The 16,233-nt window shown below is 49.4% G+C and overlaps 1 protein-coding gene across 4 annotated transcripts in view; it reads left to right on the plus strand.

The window, feature by feature from the left end:
• Positions 1 to 4,913: 4,913 nt before the first annotated feature.
• Positions 4,914 to 16,233, plus strand: part of DLGAP2 (DLG associated protein 2) — a 442,191-nt gene continuing 430,871 nt past the window's right edge. For 2 of the 4 annotated variants that reach the window (XM_074329259.1, XM_074329261.1), the window contains exon 1: positions 4,914 to 5,042. Coding sequence is in view for 2 of the 4 variants with exons in the window: in XM_074329258.1 (XP_074185359.1) it covers positions 5,025 to 5,042 (18 nt within the window). In the remaining 2 variants the exon portion in view is untranslated. The remainder of the gene's footprint in view (positions 5,043 to 16,233) is intronic. The other 2 variants (XM_074329258.1, XM_074329260.1) reach the window with 1 other exon arrangement.

The raw sequence follows: 16,233 nt of genomic DNA on the forward strand, positions 1-16,233 counted from the left end.
GTAAAAGCTTAATGGGGATTCAATAGGGAGAACTGCAGGGGAGAAATTGAAGATGTTGAATATACGTCACTGTTGGGACCAGGGAAATGGGGCGGTAGCTGGAAGGTTTTTAAAGACAGAACACACACACCCCGTACACACATATAATCAAAAGAGGGTTAAAAAACCCCAACAGAACACACACAACACACATGGCAAATTTATATGCTGAAGGACCTGATCAAGTTGAGATTCAAAAATGAGTAATGGAACACAAATGACACAATGAAAAAAAATGGGCCAAAGACCTCAACAGAGAAAATAGATATACAGATGGTAAATAAGCATATGAAATGATTGTCCACATTGTATATCATCAGGAAAATACAAATCAACCAACAATGACACACCACTGCACACCTGTTAGAATGGCCAAAACCCAGACACGACATCAAGCGCTGGTGAGGCTGTGGAGCCACAGGAACTCTCACTGCTGGTGGGGATGCAAATGGTGCAGCCACTTTGGAGGACGGTTGGTTTGTTACCTAACTAAACAGTCTCACCATATGATCCAGCAGTCATGCTCCTTGGTATTTATCCAAGTGAGTTAAAAGCTTATGTCACACAAAAACCTGCACATGATGTTTACAGCAGCTTTAGTCATAACTGCCAAAATGTGAAAGCAACCAAGATATCCGTCAGCAGGTGATGGATAAATAAACTGTGTTCCATCCAGACAATGGAGTATTGTTCAGCTAAAAATAAATGAGCACTTAAACCACGGAGGGACCTGAACTACATATGACTGAGTGAAAGAAGCCAGTCTGAAAAGGCTACAGACTGTAGGATTCCAACTCTATGACATTCTGGAAAAGGCACAACTATGGGGATAGTAAAGAGATCAGTTATTTCCAGGGGTTGGGGGAGGGGTGAACAGGGAGCACAGGGGACGTTTAGGGCAGTGAGACGCCTCTGTGTGACGCTATGATGGTGGATACAGGTCATACACATCTGTCCAGACCCACAGAAGGAACGACACCAAGAGTGACCTGATGTGAACTGTGGACGCTGGGTGATGATGTGTCAGTGCAGGATCATCAGTTGTCACAAATGTCCTATCTTGGGGTCTGTTGATGACAGGGAGGCTGTGGGTATGGGAGAGGGGGAGTATATGGGAAATCTCTGTACCTTCCTCTCAATTTTGCTGTAATCCTGACACTGCTCTTAAATATAGTCTATTTTTTAAAAGTAGGTGGTGCAGGAGAGAGAATACATGCTGGATACCGTCCTTGGTTAGGTTGCATCTGAACTTGCCGTTCTCTCCTTCAATGTTCCCACCCGTGTTCAAGCCTACGCTGGACATCTTGACCAGACAACCAAGTCTTCCCAGAAACCATGCATTTTCCTTGAGCCCCGTTTCTTTCATTCATTTACAACTGAACTTTTTGAAAGAATTGAAGACAAAGTCAGTGTCACTTTGCCATCTTAGTTGACTGCTGCTCACTGTGTCTTTCACTTGCACTCCTGTGCTGCACCTGCTCCTGCTACAGTCACAAGGACCTGTGTGTCACCAGTTCTGGTGCACACGGCTCAGCAATCCTCACCACTTGGGTGTCCCAGAAGCACCACCTGCCAATCGCAGAGCTGGACCTGGGGTTCCATGCGCTCTCCTCCCTCTCCCCCCCGACAGCCCACCCAGTACTGTGCTTGTGATGGTCCACTTCTGCCGTCTAGGTCATGGCTTCGTCGTGCTCCCCGGGGTTTCCCGGGCATTTCACAATCCATCTCCCCAGTTCTACTGCTGTTTCATTGTTCCAAACTACCTGCAGCTCTTCTCCTCAGAGGAGCCAAAGTGATCTTGTAGAAATCTCATTGCAGCTCAAAAATCAATGAATGCGACACATCCCATTTACAAGCCAAGGAAGATAAAAATGACACGATCATATCAATAGATGCAGAAAAAGCATTTGACAAAATTCAACAAAATCCAAAGTTAGTGGTAAAACATGAAACTAGGAAGAGAGGAGAACTTCTTCATTTCAAAAAAGAACATCTACAAAACCCTCAGCTGACATCATACTAGCTGGTGAGAAACTAGATGCTTTACCCGCCATCGGGAAACAAGGAAGAGCATCTCATCACACCACGCCTTTGCAAAATCACACTGGAAATCCTAGCTAATGCACTAAGACCAGAAAAAGGGGACAAGGGTATATAGAGTGGGGAAGGAGAAGTAAAACTTTGTCCACAAATGGCGTGGTTGTCTATGGAGAACATCTTATTTCCTGCTCCAAATCCTACATCAAATTTTACTGTATCTAGGGTATAACTCCGCCTCCTTTAAAGCCCCCTGACTTGCTCTCCAGACGTGTTCATGCTACTCTCCCCTTGTCCTCGTTCCTCTGAGTGTTCACAGCACTAGGCTCTCCCATCCCCTGAACCCTCAGCCTACACCCCGCCCCTGCCCCACACTTTTCCTGCTGGAATCCCAGTCCTTCTATACGTGGCTCTGGCAGAATTGGACACCTGACTTCCTTCCAGTGCTGATGTACAGTCCCCTTGCTCTCAGTGCCTCAAATCCTACTGGTCGGCTGCACTGATAGTTACTCAGCCAGAGGAAGCTGGGGTGGGGGAAGAGGGAAAGCAACTATCAGTCACTGGGGGATGGAAGCCACACAAAAAACTTCCCACTTTCCAAACTTCAGGGTGCATTCCCCATGAATTCCTGCCAGCCACAGCGGTTGCCAGCTTGATAATGCATCTCAGCACCCTTCCCTCCCTCCCTCCAATTTCCTGGATCAACCTCCCAGACTAACTACCTGCACCCGAAACCCACATCTCAGGATCTGCTTGTGGGGACCATAGAAGAAGCTAAAGCCTTAATCACAACTTCCTCAGGGAGTTGTTCCGATACCACAAGCTGTAGTGGTTGCCCCTGTAACATTCTCCAACAACATCCTGTATCTTCCCTTCAGAGAGGCACTTATATCGTGTTTCCCAGAAAATAAGACCTAGCTGGACAATCAGCTCTAATGCGGCTTTTGGAGCAAAAATTAATATAAGATCCAGTCTTTACTATAATAAGAACTGGTATTATATTAATTTTTGCTCCAAAAGCCGCATGAGAGCTGATTGTCTGGCTAGGTCTTATTTTTGGGGAAATACAGTAACTTGTAATGATATGCTATTGTGCTACTTTGAAAAATGCTCTCTCTAGACTGAAAGCTCTATGGAGCCTGTGGCCGGTTCTGTTTCTTCTGCTCACATATTGAGAGCACATGACAGGCACTGGGCACATTTTTGTGATTTGTGTTGTTGCTGTGGCATGAGTGAATGAATAAATGAATCTCTAAAAGATGAAAGGATGGGACAAATATGGAGAGGAGGAAAGTAAATTTTAAAATTAAAAAAAATTGACCTAGAATCTAGATTTAGGGTTGCGGTTTGGCACACACAATTCCTTGCTTTTTGTCAGTGGGGACAAAGCTGGACAACGCCAGAAATCGGGAGAAATCCAGTTGTGGGCACGTTTCTTTGCTTCATCTTGTGTTCACTCCCCTCAGCATTTAGAACTCTCCAGTGAAAGTAAACTGCAACTGATTAATAGGAGTGATCCATTTTATATAAAGAAATCTTGTGGAGGCAGTGCTTTTGATTAAAGATCTTGGAATTTCAGAAAAGATTGCTTTGTCTCATTCCAGATAGTTTGATCACCTGATTCTCGTTTTGCTATTCTAATCCCTATCCATTTCCCTGTCACATTTCATCTTGGTTTTTCACTTCTTCTACCATCATTCAGGTCTTTACCTCATTTAAACTGTACCACAGCCCAGATAGAGACGCAGAAAAGTCCTTTATTGCAGAGGTATTCAAAATGGGGCTACCTGAGTGGTCCAAGGTCAGGCAACTACGACATAATAGGGAGGGGGATAAAAGCAGTCTCAGATTCCCAGCACAGCACAGGTCGTCACTCAGCACACAGTAACTCTCCTTCCCGACAGGCAGTCCCATCTTGGAAGGGCATCCCCATGAATTTAATTACAGTCTGTCAAAATATGGCCCGTGTCGCCAAATTTTCCACATCGCTGCAGGTTGTCGACACAACTTCACTGAATTAATTCTCCTCCCTCATCCGTTGGCTGTGTGGTCGGTGTGCTGCTGGCCCGCAGCCACTGCACTCCGCTTACTAACAAGGAGGGCGCTGCTCCTGGGACCCGGGGACGCCGTGGAGGACGCCTTCCCCGCGAAGACAGCACGGCGCGTTTCCTCCACTGGAAAGTGCAGGCGTGGGACGAGTGGGAGGCTCGGCTGGACCACCCACGGCAGCAGGATGGACGGGACAGCGGCACCTTTGCGTGAAGCTCCTCTGCCAGCACGCAGAACGCACATCTGCCGCGGAAGCATTTGCGTGTGGAGAAGCCTTTACTTTGGGCACGAGTCCCTCGCAGGAATGCGCCCCTGTCACTCCCCCGGATCCAGAGCTGGCGGCACCTGCCCAGGTGTTCGGGTGCTTGTGGGCCCCGCGAGTAACTTTCCAGCGCTTTCGGCACCTGCTCGCGCGCCGCGCTGGGGCCGCGGCCGGACCCGCCGGGCTTGCTCCGGGAGCCGGGAGTACCCGCGTGACCCGCCGCTCCCTGCGCAACAGTTGGCGGACCCCGCGGTGCGCGGTGCGCGGTGCGCGCACTCCCGGGTCGGCCGTGCGCGTCGGGCGGGGAGGGGCGGGAAGCGCGGCCGGGGTCGCGGCCCGAGGCCCCGCGCTGCCCCCGCGTGGCCGACCCCTCTCCAGACGCCGCGGCGCGCGGGCCGCCCCCCAGTGCGCGGGGCCTCCCGGGCGCCCAGTGCGCAGGCGCCGCTGTGAGGACCGACCGCGCGCCGGGCTCGAGCGCGGTCGGAGCGCGGCGGCGGCGGCGGCGGTGGCGGCGGCGGCGCACGGACCCGCGGGCGGACTGACGCGCGGCCAGACGGGCCGACCCGCAGCCGCTGTCCGGCCTGAGGGGCCGGCTCGCCATGGGGTCCTGCGCCTGCTGAACCGGGAGCGCCCGAGGATGTCGGCGCTGAGGAAGGTGCGAGCCGCCGGGGCCGCGGAGCCCGCGCGGGGACCGGGTGCGGAGACGGGGCGCGGGGCGCGGGAGCCGTCGGAGGCGCGGGGACCCTGCGGGACCCGCGGAGACCCGGCGCGGGGGCGCCGGACGGCAGCTCGCCGCGCCCCTCCCCCCGCCGAGCGCGGGCGGGCAGCGGACCCGACTGGGAATGGCTGGAAGGCGGCGGCGGCCGGGCTGCCGCGGTCGGGGGTCGCGGGGGCCACTGTGCGGCGGCGGCGGCCGCAGCGGCCGGGGGGGGGGCGGCGGAGCGCGCGAGGGGGTGGCCGAGCGATCCGCGGGGCTCGGGGGTGGTTGCTAAGCGAGGCGCTCCCGGCGCAGGTTTTGTAACCAAGCCTCCCCCGGCAGCGGCTGCTGCTGCTCGCGGCTCGCTCGCTCGCTGACGATCGCAGAGAAATAACGAGGATGGATTAGCACAGCCCGCGCGCGGCGTCGGCGGGGGGCGGGGGGCGGCGGGCAGTGGCCGGCGGGGCGCGGCGGGGCGGGGGCGCGGAGACCCTCGCGGGCAGAGGCTCTGCGGGTGGAGGGCACGTGCGGCGCCAACTCCGAAGCGCCTGCCCTTCCTTTGGCCCCTCTCACTTCTCAGCTCGTGTGACTCCGGCCGCCTGCCTGTCGCTTCTCCAGATGAATGGCCGGGGCTCGGGATTCGGAATGCGGGACTACAAGCCCGCTGTCTGGTATCCATTAAAAATAAGGCGTTCGGCGGCGACTTCTTCCTCTTCTTATTAATTCTGCCGGCACGCGCTGTGGGTGGTGGCAGAGCTGGAAATACGAAGCGCAAGTGCCGTGCTGTCACCTCGGACGCGGAGGCAGGAGCGCAGAGCCGCTTCGGACTGGACTACCCCGGGGGCCTCCTCCTTGGGTCCTGGTGTCAGCTCGGGCGGGACCTCGAGAGCTCCTGGCTGTGACCTGGGACTGAGACTTTTTTGCAGATGGCTAGTCGCTTGTACTAGTCGTTAGAAACCCCCCTACACCTCAGCATGGCACCACGTCCAAAAGGACTGTCCTCACATGCCTCAAAGCTGGAGTGACAGAACCTACTCCTCCCCTCACACCTCGGAAGGAACAATATTTAGATTTGAGGTTAATATGCGTTACAATACCTTTTCCATTTTACTTCACATTCTTGGCGAAAGATAATAGCTAACCAAGCGAAAAATGGTGAAATGATGAACAAATGGTAATTTTTGGCAGGTCAGGTTGTTACTCTGCTGTTTAAAAAAATGTCATTAATCAGATTTTCCAGTAGCCAAATTGTCTTGTGCAGGCAGCTGGGTGACTCACAGATTTGGCTCTAATAGTAATTGTAGAGTGTGTGTACCATTTCCTTTTAGATGGTGCGACTTTTTCATTGCTTGGGAGAGAACAAATGAGAATATTTCATGCCCCACATCTGGCAACATGGCTGGGAGGCTGTGGGAATATTGTCTGCCCATGCACATCTGGGCTGTGAGAGCTGTGGACCTACTGGTGGGAAGAAAGTGGGTCAGAAACAGCCCTGGCCACGGCACACTCCCCACCACCGGTTCAGACATCCTGTTCACGGCAGGAGTTCCGTAAATGTGGGGTTGTTCTCAGTGACAACCTGTCAGGTGGCCTGTGCTTTGTCTGAAAGCCACTCCTGTCCCTCCTTACCTTTTTCCTCCGAAATGTCTGCATATTTCATTTCAGGTTAAAGGACTAGCTTAGTGCGCAAAATGAGCGCTCCGTTCACCCAAAGTGATGAAGTGACTCGACTTTTCTCACCACAACGATGTCTTCTCAGATAGGCTTTCTGAACCAAGTTTTCATACTGTCCGTCACTGATTTACCATTATTATCTTTCCTCCCAGACATCGTTGCACTTACAGCGTAGTTGTCCAAAGTGGTATTGCTTGAGATGGCAATAACCACGTATTTATTTACCAATATTTTTGTTAGCTTTCAAATATTTAAGTAACATTTTGTTAGGCCTTAGTTACTTGTGATGTAGATGAATTAATAACAATACTTTTATTTTTGTAGAATTTAGATGATTTCTTCCCAGTGACATAAATATGTCCTCCCATGCCAATGTATTGCTTCTCCTATTTTTGTCTTACTTCATTTTTGATATTGGTAGAAATTCCAAATTAAATGTTAAAAGCAAAAAAAAAGCTTTGCACAATTTGATTCACATTGGATACTGGACACTCAGTATCCAGCCAATTCTGAAACAACAGGGTTTTAATATTTTTAAAATTGCTGAAGAATTTGCTAGCTCTGTTTTTAGCAGGTTCCTTAATATGCCTGTGAGACGAAACTGAAGAAAAGCCGTAGTCTTTTGTAACCATATTGCAGGAAAACATCATGATTTCTGTTACCCGTGGAGTTCAATGACGTACACTTCGATTATAGATTTTAAAGGGAAATTAATTATATGTGTTATTTATTGACCCTTGGAATGGATATGCCATGGTCATTCATTGGCTATAATAAAAATAACTCTGATTCATCAGTTTGGCCAGATGGGAGTCATATTTAGAGCACTGCCAGCATGTTGGCTTTAAAAGAATTACAGGCTTCCGTACAGGAAGTGAGCGGGCCAAGCATCAAATGCAGTTCAGAATCATTCTTAATCAACCAGTTTTACGTGCAAGTTATTTTTATCATATACATAACCATATTCCTAGCCGATCACCGACTTTTAAATTATGTTCTGTTGTTTTCTAGATGCTTGTGTGTACAGAGAGGGAGCGTGGTAATTTATGTTTATGATGAAAACACTCCTTTCTAGGGAGCACAGCATATAGTTTGACATCGACAGTGTGGGGTTGTAGGGGTGCAAATTAAGTCCTGCGTCTGCTGTTAGATGATCACTTACTCGCTGCTCTGAGTGAGATTTTGAGTCCATGCTAATCTCCTCGACGAAGGCAGCTGGAGCTCGTGTGTCAAACCACAGTTTGTCCTTTTTTGTGCCAGTTTTCTGTGCACTGGCTTCATCTGCTATGGAAAAGCTTCTGTCAGCAGCTTGGGGTCCGCTCCCGCTCTCCCTCCTTCCAGCCCTGAGGGACTGCCCCTGTCCTCAGCTGTTCTGGCGTTTCCCACGATGGCACCCTCAGCTGCAGGCACTCTGGTGTGACCACGCCCCTCCTGGATTGTTGCCAGGAGTTTTTCCACCTGCTGTCAGGGTTGTGTTTGTTCTTGGGCTGTCTGTGGTTCCCTGGGAGGGTCTTCCAGGGGCTGACCTGGCCAGACCAGACCAGACCAGACCAGTTGTACTAGGCTCCTGCTTCGTCTGTACTTGCCCTTCTGGGACAACACTTCTGCTTTCTTTGGAGACTCAGTCTTGCCCACTTTTGGGCTTTGGCTGTGGCCGGCCCACGCTCTTTTTCGAGGGGGCCTCCTGGTTGACTAAAGAAGTCATAGAACCCCGTCTTCTCTCAGGAGTACCGTATTTTGCTGCGTCTGATGTGCTCCTGTGTATAATGCGCACCCATGTTTTTGGCCCAAACTTTCAGGGAAAAATCTTTTGTTTTAATTCAAAATTTTATTTGTTTACATCTAGGTATTTGTTTTTTGTATTTTAAAGGAATTTCAGCATTTATTTTTGAACATATTATGGTACAAGAAATTTTATGTGACAAATAACTACAAAACACAAGAACAGATACAAGGTACAAGAAATGTTATGTACCACTAACAAATTTACGATATTTATACATCATAGAAAGGCAAGCACTTTTTGTTTTTGCAAGTTCGTTGTAAGTTCAACAAAACTGATTATCATACTCCAGGGTATTATTTTGCATACAGATATCATTATTGGTTTCTAGAGTTACATTTTTAGCTCATAGCATAAATAAAAGAATTAAAAACTTTTATATAGATACAGAATTAGTACTACCTATATATAATGCACATCCTTATTTTTCCCTCACAAATTTGGGCAAAAAAGTACACATTATACACAGCAAAATACGGTAATTGTATTAGATAAGAGCATGACATTTCATCAAGCCAAGAACTGCTCATGCCCCTTGAAGGCAGGAGCTTCAGGAAGTGCCGCTGATGAGGGTGCAGGCCTGGGATCGTTAGTGTCAGCTCGCAGCCCTGGGGGGTGGCCAGTGGGAAGTTGGCCTGGAGGCTGCAGAGCAAACCGCTGCTTCCTATGTTGTGCCTGAAACCCTCATTACTGCTCGTATTTCCATTATGGAGACCAAGAATTCCTCCCTGGGTATTGAGTTTTCTGTCCCCAACAACAACCAACTGGGATGTAAGGGTTTTGAGTTTCTCTAAAGATTTCCACTTTAAAGCTCTCGTTGTGGGGCAAGATTTGTCCCTCTTCAGGCTATACTTTTGTCTGATATACCTTTTTGTGTATATCCAGAGAAAAAAAGGAAACATTAAAATTAAACATTGCTAAAAAGGAACTAACGTTTGTAATCAGCCCATCCATAAAATTGTAGCAAAAACTAAGGACGGTAACTGTGAATCTAATTGTTACTGTCTTTAAGATGATGAGCCACGCTCTATGGGAGAGAACGAGATAGCGACATGGTGGTCCCCTGGGGCAACATGAAATTATCCTCTCGTGCTTTAAACTTTGTTCTACGATGTTCGATGACACCAAACCACAGCTTTGTCTGTCGGCAGCGTGGGTACTGAGTAAGAGTGTACTTTCTGGAGGCTCATCGCCTGGGCAACTCAGTGTCACTTGGCAAGTTGTTTGACGTCATGCTATTTCAGTTCCCTCGACACTAAAAGAGGGACAGATACAATGGAAGGTAGGGTTGTCACGAGGATGACATGAATTGATGGCTGGAAAGCACTTAGAACAGCGCAGATAGTAAATGCTCAGTAAGTATTGACTATTTTTATCTTGAAGAAACGAAACTGGGGCCAGTCTGAGCCCTCCTACATTGGAGGTAATCAAGCCATTCTCTGAATGCTCATAATACTTAGGTATTTGTTATTTCTGGCCTTCTCTTACTTATATATCTGTATTGCCATCTCTTTCCAAAAAGTTTTGACCCAACGTAACCACAGCAAGACAAGGTAGAAATATTATTATAATAAAATAGAAATAGACAGTAAGAGCAAATAAGTGAGGACCACGAAGAACAGCATAATTCTTTGGGTATTAAATCTGACTGCGTTTCCTGGAAGCCAAGTCAACAAAAACCAAAAACCATGAGCCCTCACTTGGTCACATTATTGGGGTGGACACGCATACTCGTTTTTCAGTGTAGAAAAAATTTCCCTAGTGTTAGATCTTAAAAGACGTTCGCACAGTGGCCTTTCTGTAAAGGGTCTGGGTTTCTGTAATACATGACAGTTGTACTCACACAGAAGTGTTTTTCATGATGGGGTCTTGTAGTAGACTTTGAAAGAAACCAAATACAAAGCATACACACACAACCTGCAAGAGGGTGTAGTTAGCTCTTCCTAGTATTTACGCGTTGTCTCCACGACCTGCCGGTGAGCTTTGTGGGTTCAGGGGCCAGGACTTTGTGTGTTCACATCCATCCCCTAACCTGTTGAAGTTTTCACTGATACGTGAGTTCATGTTGTATGTCCTGTGGACAACTCAGACCTCTCACGTCTTATACATCTTCACATTTCCCACAATGCTTGCATGTAAATGCCTCATCAACCCATCGTAGCCATGGACAGGTGACTGTGTTGTCCTGAATGTGACATCTGACCTGAACGGAGGCATCACAGCTGTTGCCTCCAACCACCCCTACTTCCTGTCTGTCTCCCACCCACTCTTTGGGCGAGGTACTCAGTCTCCCAGCAAGACCTTAGAGGATGCTTCAGCCACTCTTCCCTGAGCCCACCGGCTGGGTGATGTAACTTTCTCTATTCACTCACTATTATGGTGACACCACACTGCCCACCCCTTTCAGAGTGACAGCTTTTGAGGAAGTGTGCCTGGTGTCACTCATGCTTGGATCCTGGTCCTGGAGGCCCCACCTATCTGTCTGATCCAATGAACGAGCTCAGCGTGGCCTCAGGGTTTCCCAGACCTCTCCTGATGTCACATTGCCTCCTGTCATCCCCTGGCCCCTCTCCGAGCCCCTCACTGCATGCGCCCGTTTCCTGGTTCAGTCACACAGCAGCGTGCCCCATGCTTTGGCTCACAATGAACAATTGTTTCTATATTTTTCTCGTATTTGTTCTTTCACACTGGTTGACCTGTGACTTTCCTTGTGGCATGTCTCCCAGCCCTCCGGTGCTAGAATTAAGTCATTCTGTGGTCCTTTGTTCCACGGCCGGATCATTGCTTGGGTTCCCAGCGCGTCCTCCGGCGTGCCAGGCGCTGTCCGTGGTGCTGAGGAGATTCTGAGGGCAGGTTTGGGACGGCTCACTTGCTTTCCTAGTGTTTCGGGTCATGTCACGCAGTAAATATGTGAGTGGACAGGGAAGCACGCACCAGTTGGCCCCTCGCTGTTCTACAAAAGGGTCCCATGTCCCTGCTTTCACTCACGGCTTCTCTACATTGCGTATGCAGTGGTTGAGATATGAAACCTTACACACACATCCGTGGGTTTGTACACCCTTTTTATTGGTCTGTAGTGTGAAAAGTTTGGCTCCTTAAAAATAATTTCGTTTTTCTGACATTCCTTATAATATTTTGACAGTTTCTAAACCAATTTTAAAAGTTTTCATAAGCAGGTGAATGTGGTATTTTCAAACATGTGCTGTGGTCATTTTAGTGTATAGCATTCCTGGGTCACCAACAAGCATCGTAGATTAGCCCTGGAATTAGTGCTAATTTTTATTTTTATTGTGAAAGATGGGTTACGTAGCTCTTTAAACAACCAAACAGTACTTCTTAGTCTTCAGTTTATCCACTTGCTTGTTCCTCTAATGATATTTTATTAAGATTTACATCACTCACTTAAAACACACACAGACTTTTATTTTTCATATAACTAGTCTTGCAGTTTCACTTCTGGGAACCTGTCCTAAGGAAATAACCATGAATTTACAGGAAATCAGCTAAATAGACGCTCACTCCAGGTTTGTTTCCTAGGAAAATGTTGGGAAATAGCAATAACAGGAGTTGGGAAGAATTCATTATGATTTAGCCACATATGAAAGGTAGACAGCATTACACAGAAGACAGTTAAATGTGTGGACCCTCACCTGGCCTTTCCTCAGGAGAGCACTGAGTGGAGGTGAGAGGTGTGGGAGCCTGGGCCATCTTGCAGTGGATCTTAGCATCTTTAAAGAGGTGCTTATGTGGGAATAGAATGCGTGTCCTCAGCATTCCAAGTTCACAGCATCACTAAGACGAGTGGAGTTCCTGACTGTCCGCAGTGCCCGGGGCCTCTGTCTCACTGCCCCACACTGTCCCCTGCTGTGGGTATGGGATGGTCTTCGGGAAGTGGTCAGCGTCTTTCCAGGGGCAAGAACACGCACACCCGGGTCAGCGTTGTGTTGTCCAGCTCCTCCCATCTCCTGGGTCCCTTCCTGCTGGGACCTTTTGGTACCGTTACCCCACTTTTTGAAACTGTTCTCTCTAGGATATAGTTTGTCTTCTGTAGCTTGTGCGGAATCGGAGGCTGGTTGGGCTGCTGCCATGTATTTGCTTTGCTTTGCTTCTGCTCATCTCATCTGCTAAATATTCAGGAACTACAGAGAAGCACAAATTAGATGACCTGAAGGTCACCAATAGTTCTGTGACCTAGAAATAGGTCATGTGTCCTACACGCTTCTTTCCCGTGTTGTTCTTATTGTTTTTTAAACCAAAAATGGGAATGATTCAGTTTTTTTTCACTTTATAGTTCTTTCTGAGAGTTTGTCCGTGTCTTCAAAATATTCTTTGACAATCTGACTTTAGTTGAGGTGTGTGGTGTTAGCCAACCATCCCTATTGCTCAGCGTCTAAGTTTCTTACAAAATTTTGGCCATTATTCTGTGATTGACGTCTTTTTCCATATTTTCTGAAAAACCTACGTAATTTTTCTCTACTAAATTCCTAGAAACTGAATTATGGGACTAATGGATGTATTTAGCTTCCTGGGGCTGCTGTGACAAATTACCACAGACTGGGCGGCTTAAAGCAACAGAGATGTGTCCCCTCCCGGTTCTGGGCCAGAAGCCCAAAATCCCGGGGTGCCGGAGCGGTGTGCCCTCCAGGGCCCAGGGAGGGTCCTGGCTGCCTGCAGGTCTTGATGCCTGACATGGCGTCCTCCGCTGTGGGGGTCACTGTCACTGCCGTCTCTGCCTCCATCTTCCCGTGGCTTTTCTCGTGTCTGTGTCTCCTCTTCCACCTGCCTCACATCTGTCTTTTCTAAGGATTCTTGTCATCAGGTCTGGGACCTGCCCGGGTAGTCCAGGATTCCCCTCTCAAGAGTCTTAGTTTAATCCCATCTGTAGAGACCCCGTCTTGCCCAGAAGTCCCATCTGGGCATCCAGGGGCTTGCGGTGGCTGTGCCTTGGGGGTCACTGCGATGGCTGTGAGTGGTCCCTAGGGTCTTGAAACTGTTGCCCGGCAGCTTTTCAGATGCGTCCCCACCCACACTACCCATCAGTGCTGGTACCCTCAGCGTGTCCCAGGACAGGGCTGTGTGAGCTGGAAGTGGTGCAAGAAGGGGCTTTGTAAGTGTCAGAGCCACAGAGGAGAAAACAGAGAGGCCGAGGGAAGGACCGCGGGTCTGACGGGACACACTGGAACTTTTCAGTGCCACACAAGTAACTCAAAGAAGGCACAGTGAGCCTGTGAGCACATCTGCGCTTATGTCCTTGCCCTTCAAAATGGTTATTCCCTTTGTACATCACGATTTTTCATGAGTGCATAAAAGTGGGCAGGGGATAGCCAGGAAACTAGTAAAGGAGCTGTATTTTGGTCAGCAGGCATTTGAGAATGGTCAGGGGCACTAATGGATGGCAACAAAAGGCCAGTTAAAAGTCACTTTTTTCACCTATCGAATGAGTTACCATGTTAAAAACGATTACCAGCACACGTTTTCAGTGTTGGCTTTTCAAGGCGTCGGGAGCGTGAGTTGGCTTGTTTGCGCCCTTCCATCCTGCTGAGTACCCAGTGATGGCATTTTCACCTGCTGCACGCACGACCTCCCGGGCCCGCCCTCCGCGTTTCACGGCTGAGCAGAGGACACTGTTCTGACGTTATAATGAAATGTGCATTTCCTGTTTCCAAAGGTTTAATGGGACAACATTTTTAAAAAAGACTTCAAGGTAGCTAAATTTAGTGTCTGTAAATTGCCTAGTCTAGAAATAGACAGTTTTGTCCCAGGGCCAGGCTGTTTTCATTTGCGACGGTGAGCTGGTCATACTGGTGCAGGCTGGATGTCTTTCCTTCTGGTCTTCCATCGGCAAACAGGTGTCGCTGGCCACGTCGCTCACACAACCACCTGTCCTGCAAAGGCCTGTGTGCACTGTGCTCTCGCCTCTGCAGGGGTTGCCGACGTGACGTCTCATGTGCGACTGTGACACGTTCTCATCGTCATTCACGTGTCATTCTTTATTGCGGCCACCTCATGGTTTGCCTGACCAGCCGTGTTGTCCTCTCTTCTGAAGACATTGGAAAAGATGAATTGTAAGGCTAAAAGAAAAAAAGCCCTTGTCTGGTTTTCCCGTGCCTTTCCTAATTTTTACAGTAAGTTTTAAAGTTCTGCTTCATCTCACGGTGTTTTATTACTACTATTTTCCTAAAGAAGTAGCATTACTCTTAGCTTAGGATAGGGCCGTGCTCTTGACTTCTAGGATATGGCACCTGGAGGCTGGGAGAGGACACCCCTATCAGGCCACCCCGGACCGTGCTCAGGGGCCTGCAGGTCGGCCGATGCTAGGCCCTTGTGGCTACTCCCTTGTGGGCAGGAGGGTGTGAGCTGGCCCGGGCCCTTACCTGGGCAGCCCACAGTCCTCTGCCTGAGCCCCCCCTTTGGTTCCTCAGGACAGTCTTCCAAATATTTTATTCCTCTGTCCATTCAGGTAGATCTCTGCTCATCCTGTTTCCCAGTGGTTATTTTTAGAAATGTGGCAAGAGCTACGGTCACTCTTTCCTTCTTATTTTCTCCTGGCCCCCGCCCCCCAAGGAACACACAGTTGACAGACTGCGAGGCTGTCCTGGACCTGGCTGACTTGGGTCAGGTGTCATCACCTTGCTCTTGCAAACATGAAAGTAGAGGCCTTGACAGTGAGGGACGCAGAGCTGGGGTCCCGGTGCTGCCGCCGGCCCTGCTGTGCAGGGCTCAGTGCAGGCTGGTGGTGCCCTCTGCCCCTCCGCGCGTGGATGTCCGGGATCCTGGGTGTCGGGGAACAAGGGTGGCTCGGTTTTCTTCAGCCATATTTCTGGGCTCATACGGCCACGATTTATTTATATTTGGGCTTTGTCTGTAGGGAAATGGGGGCTTTCAGTCACTCGGAAGAATAAAGGCTGTTGAAATCCCAGTTGCGAAGATCTCCCCATAGGAGGAAGACTGGCGTTTCTGCAGGATGAAGGCCTTGTCATCGTGGGCAGAGCCACAGGAGCTGCTCCGGGCGAGGCTGTGAAGGGGCAGGTGGGAGATGCTGGGACAGGGATGGAGTCCCAGAGACAGAAGAGAGAGAAGAGACAGCCCGTACTGGTCCAGAAGCTTCTGCAGTTCTTTATTCTCGTTCAAATGCTGTCGGTAAAAGAGTTTGTTAGTGCACCAGATGGGGCTTTATCAGTTTCTTAAACATGCTTGTATGCTTTTCTGTAAGATAATAAAATGAGATAAATAACCATTATTTTCCTTGAGGTATAAAAAACACATACAGACAAATGAGGGTGTTTTACCGTCGGCCACAGATGAAGGACGATGACCGGTCTGTGTAATTACAAAGAGACGGGCATTGCAAGGCGCTGGCGTCAGCAACCGTGGAAACGGGATGGCGTGTCTTCTATCCCCTGTTTGAAACAATGGCCGGCACTGCCTGCGCCTGAGTGAGGAGCTGGCATGAATTACTGCTCTGGGAGTAAAGGTTCCTGGGCGAGGGCGTGAGAGGCGTCCGAAGCAGGTGGGTTTGTCCCACTGGACTCTCTGAGCCAGCTCAGTGGCCCCTGGCAGAGCGTCTGAGCGATACTCCCAGCCTGTCCTGGGCCCACTGGCCAGCCCGACGCAGTGTCACCGTCACCGCAGTATCCAGGCACCAGCTCTGTCCACAGCGCCTCCCCTCTCTGAGGTGCAGCTCCTCTGTGC

This window comes from Rhinolophus sinicus, linkage group LG04, assembly GCF_036562045.2.
Source record: "Rhinolophus sinicus isolate RSC01 linkage group LG04, ASM3656204v1, whole genome shotgun sequence".
Lineage (NCBI taxonomy): Eukaryota > Metazoa > Chordata > Mammalia > Chiroptera > Rhinolophidae > Rhinolophus > Rhinolophus sinicus.